Here is a 24262-nt window from a genome sequence, read left to right as displayed (position 1 = left end):
TCACTTGTAAATTCCCTTGGCGTTTGGGCGCCACTTTATCTCCCTAGTGAGTTCAACACACACAGCACCCTGTGAGTCCAGGAAGGATCCCCGGCTCTGTTTTGTGGGCTGGGAACAAAGGGCTGGGGAGCAGGGCCTCAGGCCGCTGCTCAAGGCAGAGCGGAGCTGCTTCCCAGACCTGGCTCCCTCTCGGGCCCAGCGCAGCAGGCACTGGTCATCGGCCAGGGTTTCCTCTCTCCTCTCCCGCAGAAAGACAATGAGGCGGTGGTTTTCTACACCGTTCATTCTGCTATGGTGACGGAAATTGAAACCAGCACAGTCTCTACGTGAACCACAGACTCTGGTCAGTGGATCCCCAGGCACCTCTTGGGCTCTGCCTAGAAATATATGTGTACCCACCCCTGCGCTGATCGTGCTGGGGGAGGGTATGCCTCTGCTGCTCGCCTCAAAGAATGTGTAACCGGGCCGGAGCGGAATGAGGCGAAATCAAGCATGTGAGATAAGCAGAGGGTGAGTCAAGTGAACAGCGATGTGGAATGGAATTTGCTGAAGGTCAAATGACAGGAGGCCTTGAAGCTGAGCCTGCAAGCACGGAAGAGGTGCGTCATGGGTGGTGTGATTGAAAGGGCAAGGGTCCAGGTGAACACGGGGGGACTCTGGGACAGGCTGTCCGCTGTCCCTCAGCGGAGGAATTACTCCAGCTCCCGAGAGTGGACACCAGCCACTTTTCAGGGGACACCTCTCCTGCAGAGAGCTGCTTTGCCCAAGGTCACGCTCCTTCCCACAGGGGAGATTCCATGTTAGACTTGAGTTGGAGTTGGCAACAAGACTTCCAAGGGGAGATATCTTGAGGGCAGTGGGTACAGTCGAGGGTGTGATGCAGAAGTGGGGGCAACGCTGAAAGCCGGTAACCAGTGGTTCGCTGGAGCTCCAGAGCTCCCACGGGGCCGGCCCCGGCCGCTGCAGGGTCTGTACTGCAGCTGCACTTTTCCTTCTTCCCGATCCCAGCTCCTCCCCTTCCCTTCCCTTCCACGGGTGTCAGTCTCAAAGCCCCTTCTGAAGAATCACCCTGCACGCTAACCTCTGTCTCCCAGCTCACTTTCCCGGGAGCCCACTCTCAGAAAGTTCAGTAAGTGGCTGTCCCTTCTGGGCCCACTTCTAGACGGTTAGTAGGGAAAAGGGATGCGGGATCTGGGAAGGACTAACCAGGCTGGGTCGTGGAAAGTGGGGAGACGCGGGGCGAGGAGGGAGGTGAGAAGGCCAGAGGCGGGGCCAAGAGGTGAAGAGGAGCCGGACCAGGCCGACGGAAGGGGCTGAAGGGGATCGAAGAGCCGAGATGAAAGAAGGAAAGACAAGACTTGAGAGCGGATGGTTTTCAGAGAAAGAAAAGCCGATGGTGCAGTGGAGAGTCCATGTGTGGTTTTGAAGTCATCACATTGCCAGAACAATAAATGAGACGGTTGGGGCGGAAGTTGGTTGTAACACATTCTGGTTTAGACTTGAGTTTGCGCTGGCTAGAGACTTGAGGAGTGGAGGTGTCCTCTGGGCGGCTGTGGCTCTAAAACAGGGGAGGGGAGGGGAGGGGAGGGGAGGGGAGGTCAGGACAGAGGAGGTGGGTTTGGGAGCGATGGCAGACTGTCCCTTCCAAAGATGGCCACAGCTAGATCTCCCATCCCACGTGACCTTCTGCACTGTGACTGGGCCACCGCCCCCATTGGGAAGTGGGGTCTCATTCCATGCCCCGGCCCCTGGAGTCTGGGCAGATTGGGGACCACTTTGACTAAGGTACAGTGAAGGCGAAGCTGAGTGACTTCTGGGCCTAGGTCAGAAAAGGCCACGCGGCTTCTGCCGGGTTCTCCCAGAATGAAGCCAGATGCCACGGAGAGGTCTGATGACCCCCAGGTCACCCTGCTGGAGAGGCCATGGGTGACAGATGACAGCCAATGTCACGTGTCAACCATGCAAGTGACCCATCTTGGATAACCGGCCCGGAGGAGATAAGGAAAGCTCCCTCCAGCCAACATCTGACTGCAGCAACATGAGAGACTCAGGCTTTCATTGTCTGGCACCGCCGTTCTCTGGTTCCTGGCGTGTGACTGTTTCAAGCAGCCAAACACCGGGGCACGCGTTGGGCAGCCGTCGTAAGGGGAACCGGCGTCATCAGCTGTAAACATATAGTTATATATATTTATATATAAAATATAGCCATGGCGCTCTCTCTCTCTCCCTCTGTTTCCTCTTCGTTCTATTTTTCTGGAGAACCTTGACTGATACAAGTGGAGCCCAGGAATTTGCTTTTTAAAACACGACCCCCAGGTCATTTTATTTTGCCGCTGGTTGACACACTGTAACCTGCAGAATGCAGTCCTTACAGCCCAATATTCCCCAATATTCCCCTCTCCCTCTGTTATTAACAGTAAAAATCTCACGGCGACCCTCAAGAGGATAATGGTTTGGCTGAACCTCTGTGTCCTCTGTATTTATCTACCAGCCTTCCTAGTTTGAGGTTTAATTCCTGTCATTTATATTATAGAAACAATAATGTTATTCTCAGTCTTGATAAATAAATGTACAAAATTAGAGTTGCGGGTTAATAATTTATGTCATGTGCCTTTTAAATATGCATGTGCATACAATTTATAAATTACATAGTAACAGGAGGAAAAATTCCTCTTTTAGATAAGCATTAGCCCTACCACCACTCCTTCGGCGCCGGCAGGGAATCTGATCTCTGCCCCGCCCCCGCCCCCCGCCCCCCCGCCCCCCCGCACTGAAGACTGGGACTCTGCCCCTAGGGCTTCCTGTGGATTCCCTAACCAGGCACTCTCTCTGCCTGCAGCGCTTTTGGTCCCTTTGACAAACATTTACTGAAGTTTAGCATGTGCCAGGCACTGTGCTCTGCCACACAGCCACCCCTCCTGAGAGAAGCAATCGACTCTTTGTCCGAGGGCCGCGGCCGCGAGAGTGCACTTCTGCTGAAGCTGTGTCCTTCCCCTGCGTGTCCGTCGTCTCCACCGCGAGACGGCGCAGCGTCGCGGTCAAGCGCTCGGTCCCGCTCATCTTCGCGTCAGTCGGTGGCGCCGCGCCCGATCCAGCGGGAACTCGGTTAATGTTGATGAATGAGTTCATAAACGCACGATGATAGCCCAGCATCTGGCGCATCACGGATGATCGATAAATATTGGTTGAAATGCAATTGAACTGAACGTGCAGGGCACAGAAACAAGGGCAGAGAGAATTGTGAGGAGGTGGGGTTGTTGGACTGTGAAAAAGATACAAAAGACTGAAGAGGGTGAACACTGGGCTGTGGGTGGGGGCCGGGAGGCGGGGAAAACGCTGGAGTTGATGAAAAGAAAGTTGATCTGAATCCTAGCCATTGACAGAATATTTACCACAAATAGTTATTCACAGAAAGTAGAGATCAGTATTTACCCTCAGGGTGTTGTCGGTGGTACCTCTTTAAATCCCGTTACTGAGCGAGCTCCTTTGAACCCTGTGGTTTATTATGCCACTAATTCACTAATTAGCTAGCTGAAATGTCCACACATTAGCTCTCAAGCTTAAACGCCATCTCCTTGCACTTGAATCTGAAGTTTGAACATACAATTATCCCTCCGATGAAAAGATGGGACAAACACAATTAACAAGAGCAACAAACCAGAATACGAGGCATGCAAGAGCACTCGTGAGATTGTGCAATTCTGCTGAAGGAAATTAAACGAGGTCCGTGCACTCACTCTTCCAACAAGCACGCATCACGCCACACCCTGCGCGGAGCAGAGTCCGTTCTCCAGCCCGTGGGGCAGCTCCTACATGTCACCTGTGGAATAATCTGCCCGTTTGTTCTAAAGTTTCCCCCGTCACAACAAAGGAGGGGAGAATGGGGACTCGTCTGGTGAATGGGTGAAGCCACAGGCCATATCAGCCATGTGTGAGGATGACTTCAAGTCAAAGGCTTTTCGCAGACTGGAAACCAAAACAAAGTCCTTTAGAGTACACACCTCCTTAAACTAAATGTTTGTGAGACATACTGGTCTCTACGCCTCCATTTCTTTTTTTTTTTTTAAAGATTTTATTTATTTATTTTTAGAGAGGGAAGGGAGGGAGAAAGAGAGAGAGAAACATCAATGTGCGGTTGCTGGGGGCCGTGGCCTGCAACCCAGGCATGTGCCCTGACTAGGAATCGAACTTGCGATGCTTTGGTTAGCAGCCTGAGCTCAATCCACTGAGCTATGCCAGCCAGGGGTCTAAGCCTCTATTTCTTTACCTAAAGAAGGGGGGATTTTAAGCCTCCCTCCTCCTGGGGCTGCTGTCAGGGTAAAGAATAAGCTCATATGAGGGAAGTTTTAGCCAAGTGCCTGGTGTGCAGCATGTGCTCAATCGGTGATGGCTGGCTTCTATTTTTACTATCTGTTGATGAGTGGGTTATTTCATAAGATGTGTTTGTGGGATTTCTGCCTGTGGGAAGGAGGGGCTGCAGCTGGAGAGCCGTGTTATTTCCAACAACTGGGCTCACACGAGATACAGTGGAAAGTGTCCCACAGCGGCAGCCAGGGACCTGCGTCCGTCCCACTCCTTGCGGACCTAGGTGCCTGATGGAGAAGGCCTCAGAACAAAGAGTTACACAACCGTGGGGGAGGCAGACGCTATCTAGAGACGCGAGGGCTCCAGAACTGGGTGGCTGACCTTTTCCCTCTGACTCTACTGCCTCCTTCTTTAAAGCAAAACAAACACCGTTAACAATAGCAATAAGCCCTGGCTGGCGTAGCTCAGTGGATTGAATGCGGGCTGCGAACCAAAGTGTCGTAGGTTCGATTCCCAGTCAGGGCGCATGCCTGGGTTGTAGGCCATGACCCCCAGCAACCACACATTGATGTTTCTCTCTCTCTCTCTCTTTCTCTTTCCCTTCCCTCTCTAAAAAAATAAATAAATAAAATCTTTAAAAAAAAAAACAATAGCAACAAACCAGAATAAAAGGCATGCAAGAATACTCATGAAATTATACATTTTGCTGAAGGAAATGAAATAAGATCTTATTAAAGGAAAAGATAGCCCTGTTCACTGAAAGAAAGACCGAGTTTCATAAAGATGTCACTTTTTCCTGAATTAACTCATAGATTTAATGAAACCCCAATCATAGCTGTTCATGGAATTCGATGAATTGACTCTAAAATGTATGAGAAAGAACAGAACTCCAGGCCCCGGCCCAGTAGATCAGTTGGTTAGAGTGTCGACCTGACACGCCATGGCTGTGGGTCTGATCCCCGCTCAGGGCACATACAAGAAACAGCCAATGAATGTGTAAATAAGTGGAACAACAAACTGATTGTTTCTCTCCCTCTCTCTCTCTCAGATCAATAAACTAAAAACAATTTTAAAAACTTTAATAATATAGGTAAAATATACTGGTGGTGGGATCAGGGAAAGTGAAGAGGATTTCTTAGACAAGATACAAAAAGTACTGACTATAAAAGTTTATTAAACACAGCTTAAATTCAGAATTTCTGTTTTTTGAAATACAACTTAAACTAGGTGAACAGATATTTGCCAAATACCTTACAAAAGATGAGAATCGGGACTATATGAGTAACTCCTACACATATGAGAAACAGATAATTCAATAGATAAGCAAAAGATATGAATAGATACTTCACAGATGAAGAAATATATATGGCCCATAAGCCTGTAAAGATATACACAACCTCACTAGTAATCAGGGAAATAAAACAGCAAAACCGCAGAGAGATACTGTTTGATGCCCACTTGTTTGACCCCCCAAAAAAGTTATAAAATTCCAATGATATAGATCAATAAGACATCTTATGCATTGCTAATGAGACTGTACACTGATGTAAAACAAAATCTTTGGCAAACAATTTGATATTATCTGGAGACATCAACTGTTGGGAACCGCCCTGCCTGGTATCAGAAGCTGTAACTCCCACCAAGGCTAAGGCTGAGGGAATGAACTTAGACCATAAGCCACCAAGGAGACAAAAGCTGCTCTCCCTGGCAGGAGCGCCACTTCTGCTCCTTTTACTTCACCCTGCCTGGCCCCCAGTGCTTGGTCGGTTAGCCAATGATGGGTAAGGTTCCCCAAGGGGGAAACGATATAAGACAGGCACGATCACATGGGAGGCCCCCAACAAAGGACTTTGGGGGCTACAGCAAAAGGGGATGATGGACCCTCGCCCCTCGGCTTTGACATAGCCTGAGTCCTCATTGCGAGAAAATCTCCTAATCTCTTGGCTGCCTTACTTCCCTTGCTCCACCTAAGCCTGAAACAATGACAGAGGGTGGTGCAGCCCTGTGCTGGAAAGGGCAGGTCCCTGGGTGATCAGGCCTAAGAAAGAATATGTAAAATCCTGTGAAACCTGCTTTGTTTAGAGTGCTCTCAATTAACTGATAAGGGTCCAAGGAAGAAGTAAGTTTGTTCCTCAAAGTTTTACTGCTCTTTAGCTATCTGACCCTGACTCAAAATAGGCCCTCAGGGTTCCTTGTTATTTGATCCTTACTTCCCGGCAATGAGTAATGAGCTTTGCCTGAATTCTTATGCAAATGAACCCAATAAAAGCCTTCTCTGGCTGGAGAACTAGACACCCTCCCCTAGGGAGGGTGGCCATTTCGTACCTATTTCCCCACAGGACTTGGTTGTCTCTGTGTATGTTTTTCTCATGTTTCAATAAGCCATCTGCAGTGTTCCGAGGTCACTGCAGGCCGGTGGTCATGTCAATCAACCACTCAATATACCTTTTAACACATTAATTTCAGTCCTTGGTATCCCTTACCCACCACCTCCCTATCTTATCCCAGAAAACTCTTTGCCCGTGTGCCTCAGGACACATGAACAAGAATCTTCACAGTAGCACTGCCCACAATAGCACAAAACAGGAAAGGGTCCATATGTCCATCAAAAGAAGAAAGCATGCATTAATGGTGTACATTCAACACAATGGGATATTTTACAGCAAAATGAAAATAAACTATAGCTACATATGCTAACGCGAAAGAATCAGAAACGTGTGAAAAATGCAAGTCTCAGAAGATTGCAAATACTATATTTTTCAAGTGTAAATGTATATAAAGCTTTTTAAAAAGCAAAAATAAAATGATACTGTTAAGGTACGTGACTAGGTACGTGCATACACCTATGTGCCCTTGTACACACACATACAAATTCTTTAACGTTCCTTTAAAATAGTCCTTCAAGCTCCTAAAACAAAATGAGACATTTCTAAATATTCAGGATATTACTATGCAGGATAGTAGCTACCTGTGAGCGTGGGCGATGGATAAGGAAGGAACCTCGAGGTAGAGGTCAATTATTGGTAACCTTCTCTTTCTTGGATTGAGTGGTAGCTTCCTGGGAATTCACTATGTTCTTGATAAATAAATGAAAAGTTAAAAGGCCCATGGATGAGCTGTTGATGACTGTATGTCATGAACGAAGGGTTTTGATTAATCCAATTCTACATACTCGAGTGCAAGGAGAAATATGGCAGTGATACCAAACATTTATATGGCGCTTACCATGCATCAGGCATGTGCTTTATCCCATTTAATCCTTCCAGTGAAGAGATTCTATGATTTTCCCTGTTTTATAGGCAAGAAAGTCAAGGCTCAGGGAGATTACCAGCAGAGGCCCACAGCAGAGCTGGGATTTTAGTCTAGGCTGGCTGGTTCCTGAGTCCATGCACTTAACCGCTGCCCTTTAAGATGTCTGGATAAATGAAAGAGGTAATTATATTAGGTCTTAGTCACCTAGCATAAATGACAGCAGAGCACTTTCTGTAATGATGTTAAAGAATGAACCGCATGCATAGCCCTGGAAGCACACACTAAAAACCACTGGATTGTGCGCTTCAACTGGTTGAACTTTATGGTATGTAAATTATACCTTAATACAGCTGTTAAAAACTCCACAGGCCACAAATAAGTGCCTTCATATTACAAACTGGGTCCTAAATGATCGTTGGCTATTTTAGGGATTTATTATGCGCCTATGAGTAAAATACACACTTTTTTGCAGACCAAACAAACAAACTTCACTGTCAGGAGACCATTCATGTTATGGAGAAATGGCAAAATCTTTTCTGTTCCCAGCTGCGGGCCTTTTCGCATGTGCCAGAAATTGAAGAGCTCTCTGCTCCCCACATACAATTGCTGTTGCAGTTATAGTTGTCTGTGTGTGTATTGAGGATACACAATGAAACCCAGGAAGGAAGACAGTGGAAAGAAGACACTTCATTGAAAACATCCTGATATATCCTTTAATTGCAGTTTTCTTCCATGTGCGTAACTTTGATTTCTGCCTTTTTCTTTTACATTTAAAGGCAACAGAGAAAGCGCTTCACATAGAAAACCTGTGGTGGCCGCTCTCCCACTGGGCTGTGTCGTCTGGGGCCTTTGAGTTGTGTAGCTCCAAGGGCCCAACACGGATCCCCGAATGGGCTAGGGCAGCTTCTCCTCAACACACTTGGTTCTTGACAAGGCCCGAGGAGAGATCAACACACTCCTTTGGTGCTCAGGGAATCTGTTGGTAGCTTAACTCTGGTTTCACAACTGCTGAAAGATCTCTCTTGCCCAGGTCAGCTGCCATCACAGATCTGGCCATCGATCGTAAGATCAGATGAAAATTCGGCCTGGACCTCAACAGCTCCATCACCAACACCAGAAAAGGGGTTCTGAGTCCTGGCTCTCTAAACCATGGGCCACTTTCATCCTCTCAGCTCTCTGATGCACACGTGTGAAAATAGGCTGGTTCAACCTAAGAAGCTTCATAGAGAACACAAGGAAGTAAAAAAATTACTTATGTTCCTGGCTGGCATAGCTCAGTGGATTGAGCGCAGGTTGCGAACCAAAGCATCACAGGTTCGATTCCCAGCCAGGGAACATGCCTGGGTTGCAGGCCACGGCCCCCAGCAACCGCACATTGATGTTTCTCTCTCTTTTTCTCCTACCCTTCCCTCTCTAAAAATAAATAAATAAAATCTTTAAAAAAAAACTTGACTTAAAAAATTACTTATTTTGACACAGCATGGATCCAATGTTATGCCATTGTTCAGTTGTGTCATGGACACACACACACACACATTGCAGGCTGTATTTTGGCTCTCTTACTGGAAATGGCCTTCAGGCCTTTTCTGCCTACCCACTGAGCTTACCAGTCCTCTCCACACCAGACAGGTTATCAGTCCCCTTAGGCAAGCCTTCCTGCTTCAGCCAGCCAAGGACAGGCATTTCCATGAAGCTCACTGGTATTTCAACTTGCAAGCCACTAAGCCCAGCTGAGATTCCAGCACTGCCGCTCATAGGGGCAGGAGCTCCCTCAATTCCTTCCAGTGCTCCCTCACTTCCTATCATGAGATTTGGGAAACTATACTGATCTGGTCATTATCTTTTTTCCCTTGATCAATGAGTCACCTACACAGGTCATTTAAGACAAAAATAGTTATTTTGGAGTCTGATTTACTTGCACTACCTATTTACCTTAAGTATCAGGTAATAACTTAAGTTCGATTTTGTGTGTTCTATTAGTATGTCCTTGAGCCGTAGCTGGTGTAGCTCAGTAGATTGAGCGGGGGACTGCAAACCCAAGGGTCGCCCATTCAATTCCCAGTCAGGGCACATGCAGGCCAGGTCCCCAGCAGGGGACACCTGAGAGGCAACCACACATTGATGTTTCTCTGCTTCCCTCTCCTTCCCCTCTCTCGAAAGAAATAAACTCCTTTAAAAAAAAATATGTCCTTAAAATAGATTAAAATCCCCTCTATAAAGTTTTTCTTTGAGTGTTTTTAGAAATGTGTTGGTCATTGTTGTTGTTTTTAATCCCCTAACATCCAAATTTTTATCTGTACATATCATTCCCCACTAAAAGGAACCAGAACTCTTTCAAGAAATGACTGATTCCCTGTCTAGGGCAGAAAATGTAGCTGATAAAATCTGGAACAAAATAATCAAGAGGGGCAAGATCGGGCAGAGAGTATGGGTTAAACGAGATTGACAAGTTAATGTTGAAATTGGGTGGTGGGTGCATAGGTGTTCTTTCTACTTTTGTAATTTTTTACTTTCTCCATAAAAACTTATTAAGGAAAGCTAAAACGAATTTCTGTTAAAAAGTAAAACGGTAACAGCACACACATGGTAAACACAAGTTTTCTTTTAATAACGCACAAAGGTATACAATGAAAAGCCGAGTCTCTCTCCCACCCAGACCCAAGACGCAGCCTCTTCGGCATGTTCCTAGTAACAATTTTCCACGATTCTCAGTGAAGTTTCTATGAAAACATATGCATACATATATCATTTTTAAAACCACAAACGGCAGCATACTACACATTGTTCTATGCCTTAGAAAGTTTGAACAGCTCGTTTTAATCCAGTGAGTATGTCTATGAACCACAATATCGTGAATTTGGAGGCTTTTACATATTGGGCTTCTTTCAAGCTTCTTGGATGTAATCGAGACCAAAGGCCTACATCTTCACCCTCCTCACGATTATTTAGGAAGAGAAGCAGGGCTAAGGAGGGTTAAACCGGTTCTGAAGTTGAGGTTTCGGTTTGGGAGACATCAGTGCTGCCTTGAAAAAGGTCATGTTGAGAAACACTCATTCCCTCCTCCATAGAGGACCTCGAGAGATGTGGCTGAAGGCAGGATCAATACGACAACCCTCATAACCTCTGCTCTCCGCATACCTGGTCGGACGGCACAACGCCCAAGGGCTGCGATGAACTGAACTCTACCTCCACCCCACCCCCGCGCCTGACGGCGAGCCTCAGGACGGGGGCTGTACCTGTACTGATCTCCCTCTCGCCAGCACTTGGCCCAGGGGCTCAACTGTCTAACACAGTCAAGGTCTCTGCAAAGAAGGGAAGTTGGGGTTTGAAGCGGATAATGATCGAGGGAGCCCAAAGAGGTGGATTTAGAGACACAAGGGGGTTTGCCAGTGGGTTATAATACCGGGGACGGCGGGGGAGGGGGGTCGCTAGGTCTAGGAGGCCACAGAAAAAATATGCGACACTTCCACGTGGGGGGTAAATTTCACTCTATTATTTAGCGGGGAGGAGCATTAAAGAAAAAAAAAACATGCTCTATTACGGGACTACAAAATCCCACAGCCACGTGAATGCCTAACACAAAACAGGAAGCCCACAGACACGCCCGCAGACCGCGAGGCTGAGAGCGTCGGCCACTCCCCTCGGTTACCAGGGGCGCTCGGGCCGGGCCTGGGAGCGCCGCGGCGAGGCGGACTCCCCGAGCCAGCGAGCACGCGTCCCAGCTGCGCAGCGTCCCGGCTGCGGGAGCCTCTGCGGGAGAGCCGCGCCTGTCCGTCCTCTGCACCGCCCCGGGGCATCAGTGTGATTCGGGATGTGTGAACTGGGAACTGCCGGCCCGGCTGGCCCCGCGGGCTCCAGGGGCCGCGGGCAGCGCTCTGGCCGTGCATGAAGGAGCCAAAGGGACTAAGATGGTGCACGCTGGGCGCACCCGGAACAGCCTCCAGGATTCTGGGATCCCGACAGCTGGAGGTAGGAAGTGGAGGGCTCAGAAGTTTCGAGCTCCCGAGCACACCAGAGTACGCGTCAGCACCGAACTACTGTTTGCCTGCAGAACGCCGAAAGCGCGAAAATGCTAAGGGGGGTTTCGGGTCACCTTCTCGCGACGTCTAAGTGACGTCGCACAGCAATCGCGTACTCCACTGGTTCACCTTCAGTCCACTCCCTCAGTACGCGGGCCTACCCCTTTAAGCGAGTGATGGACAGTTATTTCAGCCTATCAATTTCCCCATCACCATCCAATCAGATTTAAACTTCTCTCTGCGGCCGGAGGAGTTGGAAGAAGGGGGACGAAAGAGGGAGCGCTCTCTCGCGCGAGACGGCTGTGAGGCGGCCTCTCAGGAAAAAAAAAAAACGCCAGAAAAGATGGCCCGACTTCTCAAGTAGTGGGTTAAAGGACGGGCTCGAAAACCAATGAAAGGGATGAGGAGGTGGGATCGTTGCTTTCAGAGAGCAAGAGGTACCGTTACAGGGCACACTTTTCGTCCAATCAACGCCCGCAGACTTTGGGTCAGGTGACCATAGAGTGCGAGGGGCAGGGCTACAGCCTGGCGCGAGGAACCGTTAAGATGGACAACGAACGTAACCAATGAGGTACTCCCACTGAGGCGTTGGGAACCCAATAACAGTGGTTGGGCGGGCGCCTTCTCCGAGCGCGGGGAGATGTAAAGACGGGCAAGTAGTTTTCCCAATGAGACTGTAGAAGAGAGGAGCTACTTGACCAATGGAGACTGCGGGGCGGGATCCTTTGCAGCGGCGGAGTCCAAGATGGCGGCATGCGGTTCCGCTGTGTGAAACCAGCGCGGGGCGGCGGGTTACTCAGCTCCGCGGAGACCACGTCCGGCGACCCGCAACAATGAAGGGAAAAGAGCGCTCTCCAGTCAAACCCAAGCGCTCCCGCGGCGGTGAGGATTCGACTTCTCGCGGGGAGCGGAGCAAGAAGTTAGGGGGCTCTGGCGGCAGCAATGGGAGCAGCAGCGGAAAGACCGACAGCGGTGGCGGGTCGCGGCGCAGCCTTCATCTCGACAAGTCCAGCAGCCGAGGTGGGAGCCGCGAGTATGACACTGGTGGCGGCAGCTCCAGTAGCCGCTTGCATAGTTACAGTTCCCCGAGCACTAAAAATTCCTCGGGCGGGGGCGAGTCGCGCAGCAGCTCCCGAGGTGGAGGCGGGGAGTCACGTTCCTCTGGGGCCGCCTCCTCCGCTTCTGACGGCGCGGAGTACAAGACGCTGAAGATAAGCGAGTTGGGGTCCCAGCTGAGCGACGAGGCGGTGGAGGACGGACTGTTTCACGAGTTCAAACGCTTCGGTGATGTAAGTGTCAAAATCAGCCATCTCTCGGGTTCTGGCGGCGGGGATGAGCGCGTAGCCTTTGTGAACTTCCGGCGGCCAGAGGACGCGCGGGCAGCCAAGCATGCCAGAGGCCGCCTTGTGCTCTATGACCGGCCCCTGAAGATAGAAGCTGTGTATGTGAGCCGGCGCCGCAGCCGCTCGCCTTTAGACAAAGATACTTATCCCACGTCATCCAGCGTGGTCGGGGCTTCTGTAGGCAGTCACCGGCACCCGCCTGGAGGAGGTGGTGGCCAGAGATCGCTTTCCCCCGGTGGGGCCGCGTTGGGGTACAGAGACTACCGGTTGCAGCAGTTGGCTCTTGGCCGCCTGCCCCCTCCACCTCCCCCACCATTGCCCCGAGACCTGGAGAGAGAGCGAGACTACCCATTTTATGAGAGAGTGCGCCCAGCCTACAATCTTGAGCCGAGGGTTCCTGGAGCAGGTGCTGCAGCTTTCAGAGAAGTGGATGAGATCTCACCGGAGGATGATCAGCGAGCTAACAGGACGCTTTTCTTGGGCAACCTGGACATCACTGTGACAGAGAGTGATCTAAGGAGGGCTTTTGATCGCTTTGGAGTCATTACAGAAGTAGACATTAAGAGGCCTTCCAGGGGCCAGACCAGTACCTATGGCTTTCTCAAATTTGAGAACCTAGACATGTCTCACCGGGCCAAACTAGCAATGTCTGGCAAAATTATCATTCGGAATCCTATCAAGATTGGTTATGGGAAAGCTACCCCCACCACTCGCCTCTGGGTAGGTGGCCTGGGATCTTGGGTGCCTCTGGCTGCTCTGGCAAGAGAATTTGACCGATTTGGCACCATACGCACCATAGACTACCGCAAAGGTGACAGTTGGGCATATATCCAGTATGAAAGCCTGGATGCAGCTCATGCTGCCTGGACCCATATGCGGGGCTTTCCACTTGGTGGCCCAGATCGTCGCCTTAGAGTAGACTTTGCAGACACAGAACATCGGTACCAGCAGCAGTATCTGCAGCCTCTGCCCTTAACTCATTACGAGCTGATGACAGATACTTTTGCACACCGAGCACCTGATCCTTTGAGGGGTGCACGAGATAGGACACCACCTTTGCTATACAGAGATTGTGATAGGGACCTTTATGGTGACTCTGATTGGGCGCCACCCCCTCCAGTCCGGGAACGCAGCACTCGGACTGCAGCTGCTGCTGTGCCTGCTTATGAGCCACTGGATAGCCTGGATCGCAGGCGGGATGGTTGGTCCTTGGACCGGGACAGAGGTGATCGGGATCTGCCCAGCAGCAGAGACCAGCCTAGGAAGCGAAGATTGCCTGAGGACAGTGGGGGGCGGCATCTGGATAGGTCCCCGGAGAGTGACCGTCCAAGAAAACGTCACTGCGCTCCTTCTCCTGACCGCAGTCCAGACTTGAGCAGCAGCCGGGATCGCTACAACAGTGACAATGATCGATCTTCTCGCCTTCTTCTCTTGGAAAAGCCCTCTCCCATCAGAGACAGACGAGGTAGTTTGGAGAAAAGCCAGGGTGACAAGCGAGACCGCAAAAACTCTGCATCAGCTGAACGTGATAGGAAGCATCGGACAGCTGCTCCCACTGAGGGAAAAAGCCCTCTGAAAAAAGAAGACCGGTCTGATGGGAGTGCAGCCAGCACCAGCACTGCTTCTTCAAAGCTCAAGTCCCCTTCCCAGAAACAGGATGGTGGGACAGCCCCTGCAGCAGCAGCCTCTCCCAAGCTCTGTTTGGCCTGGCAGGGCATGCTTCTCTTGAAGAACAGCAACTTTCCTTCCAACATGCATCTGTTGCAGGGTGACCTCCAAGTCGCCAGTAGTCTTCTTGTGGAGGGCTCCAGCGGAGGCAAAGTGGCCCAGCTCAAGATCACTCAGCGTCTTCGTTTGGACCAGCCCAAGTTGGATGAAGTAACTCGACGCATCAAAGTGGCAGGCCCCAATGGTTATGCCATTCTTCTGGCTGTGCCTGGAAGTTCTGACAGCAGGTCCTCCTCTTCGGCCACGTCAGACACTGCCACCTCTACTCAGAGGCCGCTTAGGAACCTGGTGTCCTATTTAAAGCAAAAGCAGGCCGCTGGGGTGATCAGCCTTCCTGTGGGGGGCAACAAAGACAAGGAAAACACCGGAGTCCTTCACGCCTTCCCACCCTGTGAGTTCTCCCAGCAGTTCCTGGATTCTCCTGCCAAGGCACTGGCCAAATCTGAAGAAGATTACCTGGTCATGATCATTGTCCGTGGTGCGTCCTAAAGTCATGTGTACCTGTATTTACTGCTTTGACATGGTTCTTGTTTTGTGATGTATGATGGGGTACAGCATCAGATGACATTTTCTTTTTAATTAGTTGTTTAGTTAATAGCTTTTTCTTTTTTATATTTTTATAAACCTCTTAAAAATAGACATCAGGACAGTCTAGCTATTAAGTGAAAGGGATGCCCAGGAGGTAGCAGGCAGATAGATTTACTTTAATTAGGAGTTCCTACTCTTGAGTGACTTTTTTCCTCTTCTTTGCTTTTTTTCTTTTTTAATCTCGAGCATAAAAAAAATCCTCAAAGTTACAAAACCAAAAAATTGAAAAGTCAAAATTCGGAGAAAAGAGCGCATTCACTATATAAAGGTGGTAATACACACCTAAAAATGGCTTGATTGGTATGTAGGTAAAATTCCTGTACCAGAAGTTTTAACGTGTATGAAAAAATCGGATTAGGTCCCTCAAAAGTATAAGCTGGTAAATTGTATAGCAGTGTAATTATTTTAATCAGGTATTTGAGTATTTCTCTTAAAATACACGGTTTATTCCCAGAGTTTGCTTTAACATACGCATTTTTATCATTAGTTCTTGAGTTCTGTATCCTTTATATGCACTTTTGGTTTGTAGCTGTAACTGTTCAGTAAAAATTGAGGAATATGTTACAGACCATATGTCTTATGCTTACACTAGTGTGCAAGATGTGAGTAGGTGCTTTTAAAATCAGAATTCTTTGGTCAGTTATCGGTATGTGGTGGCGTTTTTACTTTTTCAGGGAGTTGTAGTAGGTACAGTTCTAGTTGTGCATATTTCAGAACTTCAGTGTTTTTCATTAAAGATGAGTTTTTGGTTTTGTACCCATTCAAATTCTTGATTTCAATAATAGAAAGAAGAGTTGTCTGCAGGCTCATGATTCATCTTTTGTTTCAGTGGGCATTAATTAGCCATATCTAGATTGCAGAATTTTTTAAAGTCATTGTGAAGTGCTTTTGACGTGCTCTTTTAAAATTTTGCTTGTATTTTTTATCTTCATATTTAAACAGCAGCAATGATATTACGTCACTGAAAATATTTTGGATACTTTTGAAATAGTGTGTTTAATATTTCTACTGGTGTCCAACCACAGAGAGTTGAAATGTCAGTGTAGGAAAACCGTTTTTTAATTGTTTTACTTTCCCAAACATCCGGAATTAATTCAAAATAATTTAACCCACCCTTACAGTTTTTTCAAAGCTGAAGATTATAACAACTTTTGGTTCTTAACAAGGGCTTTTTTGGCTTAAAAATAATGATTTTGGTGTTTTTGTTTTTTCATCTATCCATAGCTGCCACTTTAGTTTCTCAGCTGGTTAGTATATTTTCCCCTCTTGATTTAAATGCTGAGGACTTTAGCTAAGGCCCTGAATTTAGTTATGATTAGAAACTTTAGGACCATTTGGATCATGGTCGTGTTTCTATTCTGTGAAAGTGACTTATTGAAAGCCTGGCAGGACCCAACTGTTTTCTTTCTGTTAATCAAAGCTGGTGGTTTAAAATAGCACCAATAATAACCCAGGGAAACGTCATGCAATTTTTAAATTTTCCATTATGACAGGTGTGTAATGCATGTCAGCCTGAAAGCCTCATCACTGCTGTGTTTTGTTTTGTGTTTTTCTTTTTGGTCTTCATTATGCATTCATAAATTTTCTTTTTAGGTTTGGAGGGTTTTGTGGGTTTTTTGTTTTGTTTTTAAACTGGAAAAACTAGCCATTTTTGAGAGAAGGAAAGTACTAGGCTATGAACACAAACACCCTTGGTTAGCTTGTAGGGAAAATACCTAATGTGCTACGGTTAAGGCTTTGGGTGCTTTTTGCTTTTAAAAGGCCGAGCTTGGCATGGTAATACGGCGTAGACACCTGGTCAGAAACCAATGCAGTATGCAGCCTGCATACATGAGGTCAAAGTACAGTTTAACTAGATACATTTTTCCAGTTTAACTCTGACTAACCATTAACTTTTGAATATCTTTTCATAAGATGGTTGGACAAATAATTTTGCTCTTTTGGAGAGTGAAGTCCATGACATCTAATTTTATGATAATCCAAAGTGTGTGCAGCTCCTCCCCACCTCTTTTTTTAGTGGTTCATGCTCCATATTTGTTTGAATCGTTCTTTGATATTGCAGCTTTTGTTAGATCTGGGAAATTTGTGCTTCAGTGTCTTTGAAACAATGGCTTGATACCATTTCTAAATGTATGTATTATAAATAACTAATTATGTTTAGTTTGGTGCTTACCAGCAAGAGTGCCATCATTCAGATGAATCTTCTTTGTGATGTGCATTCTGTTTATGCAGGTTTATAACATTGGTAAATTACTGACTTAAACCTTCAGAACGGAATGAAAGCAAAAGTCTAAAACTGGTTCTGATGCTCATTAGTCAGAATTTCATAATCTCAGCATTGGGTGTTCTTTGTAACAACCAATTTTTTTCTTTTTCTTATACTTTAAGAAAATACTTGTTTAGTTGATGTTTCTGAAACTTGGTCTGAATGAATGGAGAGAAAATATCTTCAGTATATCATTTAATGACTTATTAAGTATTACTGGTGAAACACATCAAGCTAATTAAGACTTTTGGATCACTGCTTCAGAACTTATGGAAAATTAAGCCTTCATCTCCTAGCCAATTTTTAATTATTTTGTTGTCTATAACTGGGACCCTTGGAGTTTTCCACCCCAAAATTTAAATTCCCGGTTTAAGATGTATACTTTGACTCAGAATTGAGCATAGATATACTTCCTTTTAAGGATTAGACCTTAAAATGTCCATTCTCTGGCTGGTATAATCTTTTGTCACATTTTGAAGGTAATATATTCTGGCCCTTCTTAACTCAGATCATTTGAGGTCAGCAGCAGTGAAAGTAAGTTGTGTGTCTGTTGCTTTCATAGTCAAACACTGTTTAGGTTTATTTTTAAACTTAAGAGCAGGTTTTCACTGACAGCTGTTTTTTTTTTTTTTTTAATTAATTTTAAATCCACTTTCTTTAGGCAGTGAAATTGCTCATTATGCAGGTATAGCTTGAACTGCAGTTGGGGTTCGTGTAGGAACCATTCACAACAAACTCTGTGGTAACAGAATTAGGAAATCCTCTTGAGAAGAGGGCCTTAATGACTTTTCATGTGAAAAAAATTCGGGGGAGAATTTCTGGACCTTTTTTTTCTGTCTCTGCCACAGTGCGTGGTTTTGAGATGCATGGGAGTCAGGTAGTACAGCAAGCAGAGGAGAAGTGGATGTGACCCTGTCAGCATTCTGGTGAGAGTGATGTCCCTAAGGGGAGAAGGTGATTCAGGCAACCACAGTGAACCGTCCACCTTAATGAAGACTTTTATGAGTGTGATTTAAACAGCACTGAAAAGTCAAAGTCCTAAAGTGTTCTTTGGCTGTTTAGCAATGGTTTGTAGGAGTGTATTTTTATTTTTGTTTTTTAAGTAAGAGTTGTTGTCTTTGGTAACACAGATGAAGGTGGATTTTTAAATGGCTTTGTACCTGGAATCCTTTCTATAATAATGGAGCAGTTTATTATTGCTCCATTCATAAATTACAGAATGAAAATAGAGGGGGGTAAAAGTTTGACTAAACTCCACCTTTTTCCAGTTTCATTTTTTTAAAGTTATATGTAGAATATATTGATTATAGGTTGATTATAAACTTACTTTCTTCTAAATTCTTCCAATATGTTTTACTCAGTTACATGAGTATAAAGGATATTTTCAGTCCTGTAATGCTCACTTAATTGCAGTCTTTAAAAAAAAAAATCCACCCTGTTCTATTTGTTATTTGTCTGCTCATACAGGAAATTCATTTCAAGGTTTGTGCCAGTGGGTATTATTGGTGCTTTTTGAGGTCAAGGTGGACTATCTAGGAAGGTCTTGTTAACATTATGTTCATCTATGATGGCATAGGGGAAATATATATATATATATATTTTTAATATTGTAAACATTTTTACTGAATAACCTTTTTTTCCCTCCTGCAAGCAAAGCTGGTGAACAGTGGATGAAGATACGGAAATCAAAGCTCTAATGGACCTTTCGAAGAGGAGTTGTGGCTTATGTGGAGTTTACATGGGCCTCTTGATGGAAGAAAGCTAATCTGTTTAGTATTTTGTGCATTTTACTAAAATGGCAGCTTAAAGTTGTGTATCTGCTATTGTGATGCCAATGCCGGTGTTTTAAGTGGAAAAAAAATGACCTCTTGCTTTGTGCTGTGTACACAAGATTTCTGGAAAAGTAAAGAAAAACCCTTTTTATGGCTCACACAGCTTAAGAGTAGCTGTCACTCAAACGTGCGCTCACAGTTGAGCTGCTTTTGTTTTATTCTAAATAAATTGTTTCTTTTGAGGAAAATGTTTTTCTGCCTGGAAGTGAATTGACGGCAAACCTTTGACCCCTTTGTTTGCAGCCGGGGTTACTTGCTGCTGCTCAGATCTCGTGTGTCTTGAGCAAGAAGCAGGGAGACCATCATTTTGACTTATCATGGTGTGTCAATTCTGAAGGATCTCTAGTGTTACTGTGACCCCCTTTGTTTGCAGTGAAGGGGATCATTTGCTTCTCGGTCCTCAACTTGATGAGGAAATGGTGCTGTTGGCTGGCACGCAAGAAGCCGGGGCAAGCACCGTAAGCCTCACCACAGTGCACGAGTCGGGGGCTTTGCTGGTTGGAAGAGCCGGAGTTGCTGAAATTTAAGTTTTGATTTATTTTGTTCACCCATCACGTTTGGCCTTAGTTTCATTTTTAATTTGAAGAAAAGTTTGCGATTGCTTTATCTTGCACTTAACATTTGCACCAAATTGCCAAAAGAAGGAGAATGCTCCGTTTGCTTTTTAAATGTTAATGCTGATGTTAATAAAGCCTTTCCTGACACACTTGAGGAGCTCCTTCATCTCCAGGGGCTTCTCACCAGAGGTATGCGGTGATGGGTTTAGTTCTGAATGGATGAAGAGTTCCTGAGAGCTAGTGTTTGTAATTAGAACCGTTACTTGGTATCTGTGCCTTATCTGACCTGTGGTTCCACATGCCTCGGATGTGCATGCACCGTGACGGTTCCGTAGGTACGAACGCACACTCAGGCCCAGTCACCTCGGTCGGTAGTACAGATGGTGAGGAAAAAATGGAGGCATCCTTAAGGAGGAAAAAAGTGTTTGCCTTTAGTTCCTGCATTATCCTGCACAGGGGTCCTGAGCTTTGGAAGCTGTTCCCAGCACAGGAGAGCAACCCTGTTTGCAGCAGGAGACTTCGGTGCACAGTGACAACGCTGGAGTTCAAGAGGAAGCCAGCAGTGCTGCACCTTTGGCTTCAGACACCACTGTTGTTTGCCAGTTGTAAACTTAACTAGTTGCAGACGAAGACCACCTTGAAATGCAGGCTTGTTGGGCTTGTTTTGAATTTTAACCTCGGACGGAAGAGCCCTAGTGCTGTCTGTCTCCATGCGGGATGATGATTACTTAGGCAACAGGTGCTTACCAACAAAGGATGCCACGATTATACTCTGCAAGGTGGTGTTCCAGTGGCAAACAGCTGTATAAACTCTTGTAAACAGGTAAGAGGGTTTTTAGAGGTCAAAAATGCATTATAATTAACAGGGTGAGAACTTTCAATGGTGGGGGTATGTCTCTCTGGAAATCTTTAGGCACTCTGCTGCTATTACTAGCTACGTCCTTCACCAGAGTGATGTATTTGTAAAATTCCAGGCCAGAATTTTTGTTCTATGGATGTTTGTGTCTGTATTTTTTAAAAAATTCTTTTAATGAACCAAAACATTAAAATCTTGGCTATGGATTTGGGGCCTACAGCCTTGATGCCCTTTAAAACTGTGACATTTTCTATTAGCTGTGACATTCGCCCTCAGTGGTGGTTTAGTGGTGTGCTGGAAGAATTTTCTGCTGTATAAACCTCCAAGTTAACAAAACTATATAGCCAAAAAAAAAAAAAAAAAGTGGACCATCAGACTAGGAATGATGGATAATTTAGCCAAAATGGTTAGGTTTTTTTTTCTTGTCCCACAAAGAGATTAATTATTAAATCAGGCTACTACAACTTGAGGGGAGTGAATAGACAGTGTTGGCGGTGCTGTTATCGTCGTTTTCATGGTCCATTTGGTCCTGTCAGCCTTCTGAGCCCTTCCAGCTTCTCCCCCGACAGTAGTCAAGTGGGAGGTTTTGGCAGCTGAACACAAGCACAACTTTTTCATGCATAATACAATTTAGGTTTTCTCGCTCTATTTTAAATGGGATTGAAGATTTTGAGGGTAATTTTTCTCTTTCATGAAATGTGTATCTGTCTTTTTCCAAAGAGGAAACGTCAAGTACAGTGGTTTGTTTCAGGTCCTCGGTGTCTTTTACAAGAGTTTTTAAAAACCTGCTTATGAATTGGCTGCTTTCTAAAGCTTTGCTAAATGATCTCTTACCTACATGCCTTTAAACTTTCTCTACCTGTTGGGAATGTCAGTTTCCAATGTATTTTCTTTCTCTGACTAGTTCACACTGAAAACCCATTAAATAATTTTTCCCGTTACTAAACAAGTATTTTAAATCACTATAGTGATTTGAGAAAGATTATATTACACTCCACTTACTTCTGCATATTTGGTATCTTTCTAAGATCTCAGGCTTCCTCTCTCAGGAACAAGAAGAAAATGTTGGCCCTGGGCATTTGTTTGTTTGTTTATGAAACTATACAAAATGGAAAGGTACACAGCATGACAATTTTAAAACTACTCAAGAAATTTTATTTCCAGCTACACCAGGAAGGAAAAAATACTAATTGGGTTGACTGTTAGATCTAGAGTTGAGGCTTTATAAATTGGAAACTGCCCTTTTGAAATATTTGTGTGGTTTCCCAGTAGCTTTCATATATTCTAAATTTAGGGTCCTATTCTAAAGGAAATAGTTCCATGAACACTCCTGAGTTGGTTTCTGCTCATTTGGAAAGCCTGGCTGTGAGTATTAAAATTGAAAATAGGGATTACCTTGACTTTGGTAAAACAACCTTGATTTTATAAATTGCCACTTCTATAGCTTAAGTCACATTGTTATTTCCAAGCTGTTTATCTGAGGCAATAAATTGAGTGCATATGGCTTGTACAGCATCTTTTTTTTTTTTTCTTTTTTTCAATAGGATATCTGGGTATGGCTTATCTGACCACCACCTTTCTCTCCCAGCTTACTCTCTAAGCTTCCTTGGTTAAAAGACGCTTTTACTTAATAAGTCGAGTTATAACCTAGTTTTGAGTTGTTAGCAGAGGAATTTATTGAATAACAAAATTCCTTCAAACTTCAGACAAGTTTGTTCTTAGCACCAGAAGCGATTTTGACGTTGAAGTAAAGTGACTTAACGTGTTTTCACCCAAATGGAATGCTGTAATATTAAGCTTTCAGGTAGGGTTTCTGTGTAATCATTTGAATGCTGGTTGTGTATTAAGAACCAAGGTGCTGAGCATATAGAAGAAAGTATCAGATAGTCTCTACCCCTGTGGGCAACTTATACTCTAATTGGGGAAACTAGATATAAACAGGTAAAGAGTTAAATATCAGGGAAGGTCACAGTTTAAGACAACTGTAAGAGATTTCACAGGTTGATATTGGAGTTGATTTGCTAATAAGTGTTTTAGGTGATACGGGTATAGGAGTGAGTATATGAACAGGTTCCTTTAAGGTGGGACAGTCAAGAAAGACAAAAGAGTTCTTTGGAGAAGGATGTGGAATGGAGGAGGGAGTTTGGGATGGAGATGTCAGGCAGGCAGTCATGAATAACACTCTAGCGGCCTGTTGATCCGGGAAAAAGGTGCAGGTTGAAGCTTGGAAAACCAGTGAAAATGGTTGGGTCATTTACTGAAAGGGCATCCTGAGGGCAAGCCAGTTTGAGGAGGGCAGGGAGTGAGGATGTCGAATCAGTTGAGACATGTTGATAAAAAGCAAGAGTACTAATAATAGCAATCATGTGTTCCATGCCCATTTCAGGCCAGCATTCTGAGTCCCATACCCGTTGTCTCATGTGAATCAGCACAGACCATAATCAGATGCTAGTAAGTGATAGAGCCAGGGTTCAGCCAGGCCTTTGTCGTCACTATACTGTCAGACTTCACTACTCTTTTTCTGGAGGCTGGGATGTGGTGAGAGCTGCAAAGTTGAGTTGTGGGCAGTGATTTCAAACTATGGAGTGTATCGACATTTGTAGTTCTTGGGAAGCGAACAGGCCTTTGGCTCCAGCCCCAGAGTTCTGGGATGCGTTAGGGCCAGCATGGCCCAGGAGTCTGTCTTTTCACATCTCCCCAGGTGAATTCCCCCAGGATGTAGGCTGTGGTCAGTGGCCGCATGTCGAGCAACACTGGCCCACAGAGTAGAGTGCTTAGGTATGTACTTGGGGTGATGACCCATTGAGGACACGGGAGGGGAAGGAAGGTGGCACTGGAGGAGAGGCCCAGTCGGGGAGCCAGGATGGTGCTCTGTCCCGGAAGCTGGGAGGAGGCGCTTCCAGAAGATAATTCAAAGCCGTTGCAGAGACAAGCAGAATAAAACTGCAGTGCTGCGGAATGTATCACTAAAAATGTCACTTAAATAACAGTTTTACAGTCAAGTAATTATTTCTCCAAGGCAGTCAATCTCGCATGGTATTTAATTTTGCCTTATAACAGTCTGAAGAAGGGCCCCTGTTGAGTTTATGAAATCCTCAAGGGTCACCAGAAAAGTTCTGTGACTTGGCTAAGGGTTACATAGCCAGGAACTGATTGAGATATCCTTGAGTTTTCGATGTTAATCTAAAAATAATGTGGCTGTAGTTTAACCTAAATTAAAATTCGAGGATCGCATGTGGAAGTGCACATCTAAGGTGTTTTCTGTGGGTGAGCGTCACCTGTCTCCTGCCTTCTGACCAGGTTCCCAAGAGAGCGGAGACGATGGGATTATAGGTAAAGTCAAGTGTATCTTTGGCTTGTAAATGGTTGAAAGATTTTCTATTTTGAATTATCTATACTGAGTTGTCTTCTATTAATGTAGCATTATTAATTTAAATCATGTAGCATTATTTAAATATTTAGTTACCTACTGTATTTTGTCATGTATAATGTGCACTTTTTAAAAAATATTGTATT

At 45.5% G+C, this 24262-nt stretch overlaps 1 protein-coding gene across 2 annotated transcripts; it reads left to right on the top strand.

Annotated features, from left to right (window-relative positions):
* The first annotated feature begins 10244 nt into the window (after window positions 1–10244).
* RBM15 (RNA binding motif protein 15) lies at window positions 10245–19521 on the top strand. 2 transcript variants are annotated; one of them, XM_045816584.1, is made up of 2 exons: window positions 10245–15125; window positions 19153–19521. In XM_045816584.1, exons 1-2 carry the CDS (start codon window positions 12278–12280, stop codon window positions 19173–19175), a joined length of 2871 nt encoding a protein of 956 aa, XP_045672540.1. In that variant the 5' UTR covers window positions 10245–12277; the 3' UTR covers window positions 19176–19521. The 2 variants fall into 2 exon arrangements, with proteins under 2 accessions (XP_045672540.1, XP_045672539.1); XM_045816583.1 differs by having other exon boundaries at window positions 10246–15125; window positions 19158–19521.
* The last annotated feature ends 4741 nt before the right edge of the window (window positions 19522–24262 follow it).

This window comes from Phyllostomus hastatus, unplaced genomic scaffold, assembly GCF_019186645.2.
Source record: "Phyllostomus hastatus isolate PE091 unplaced genomic scaffold, TTU_PhHast_1.1 phas_scaffold_216, whole genome shotgun sequence".
Classification (NCBI taxonomy): Eukaryota; Metazoa; Chordata; class Mammalia; order Chiroptera; family Phyllostomidae; genus Phyllostomus; species Phyllostomus hastatus.
The sequence above is the reverse complement of the archived record's forward strand: the minus strand, read 5'-3'. Positions and strand labels throughout refer to the sequence as shown.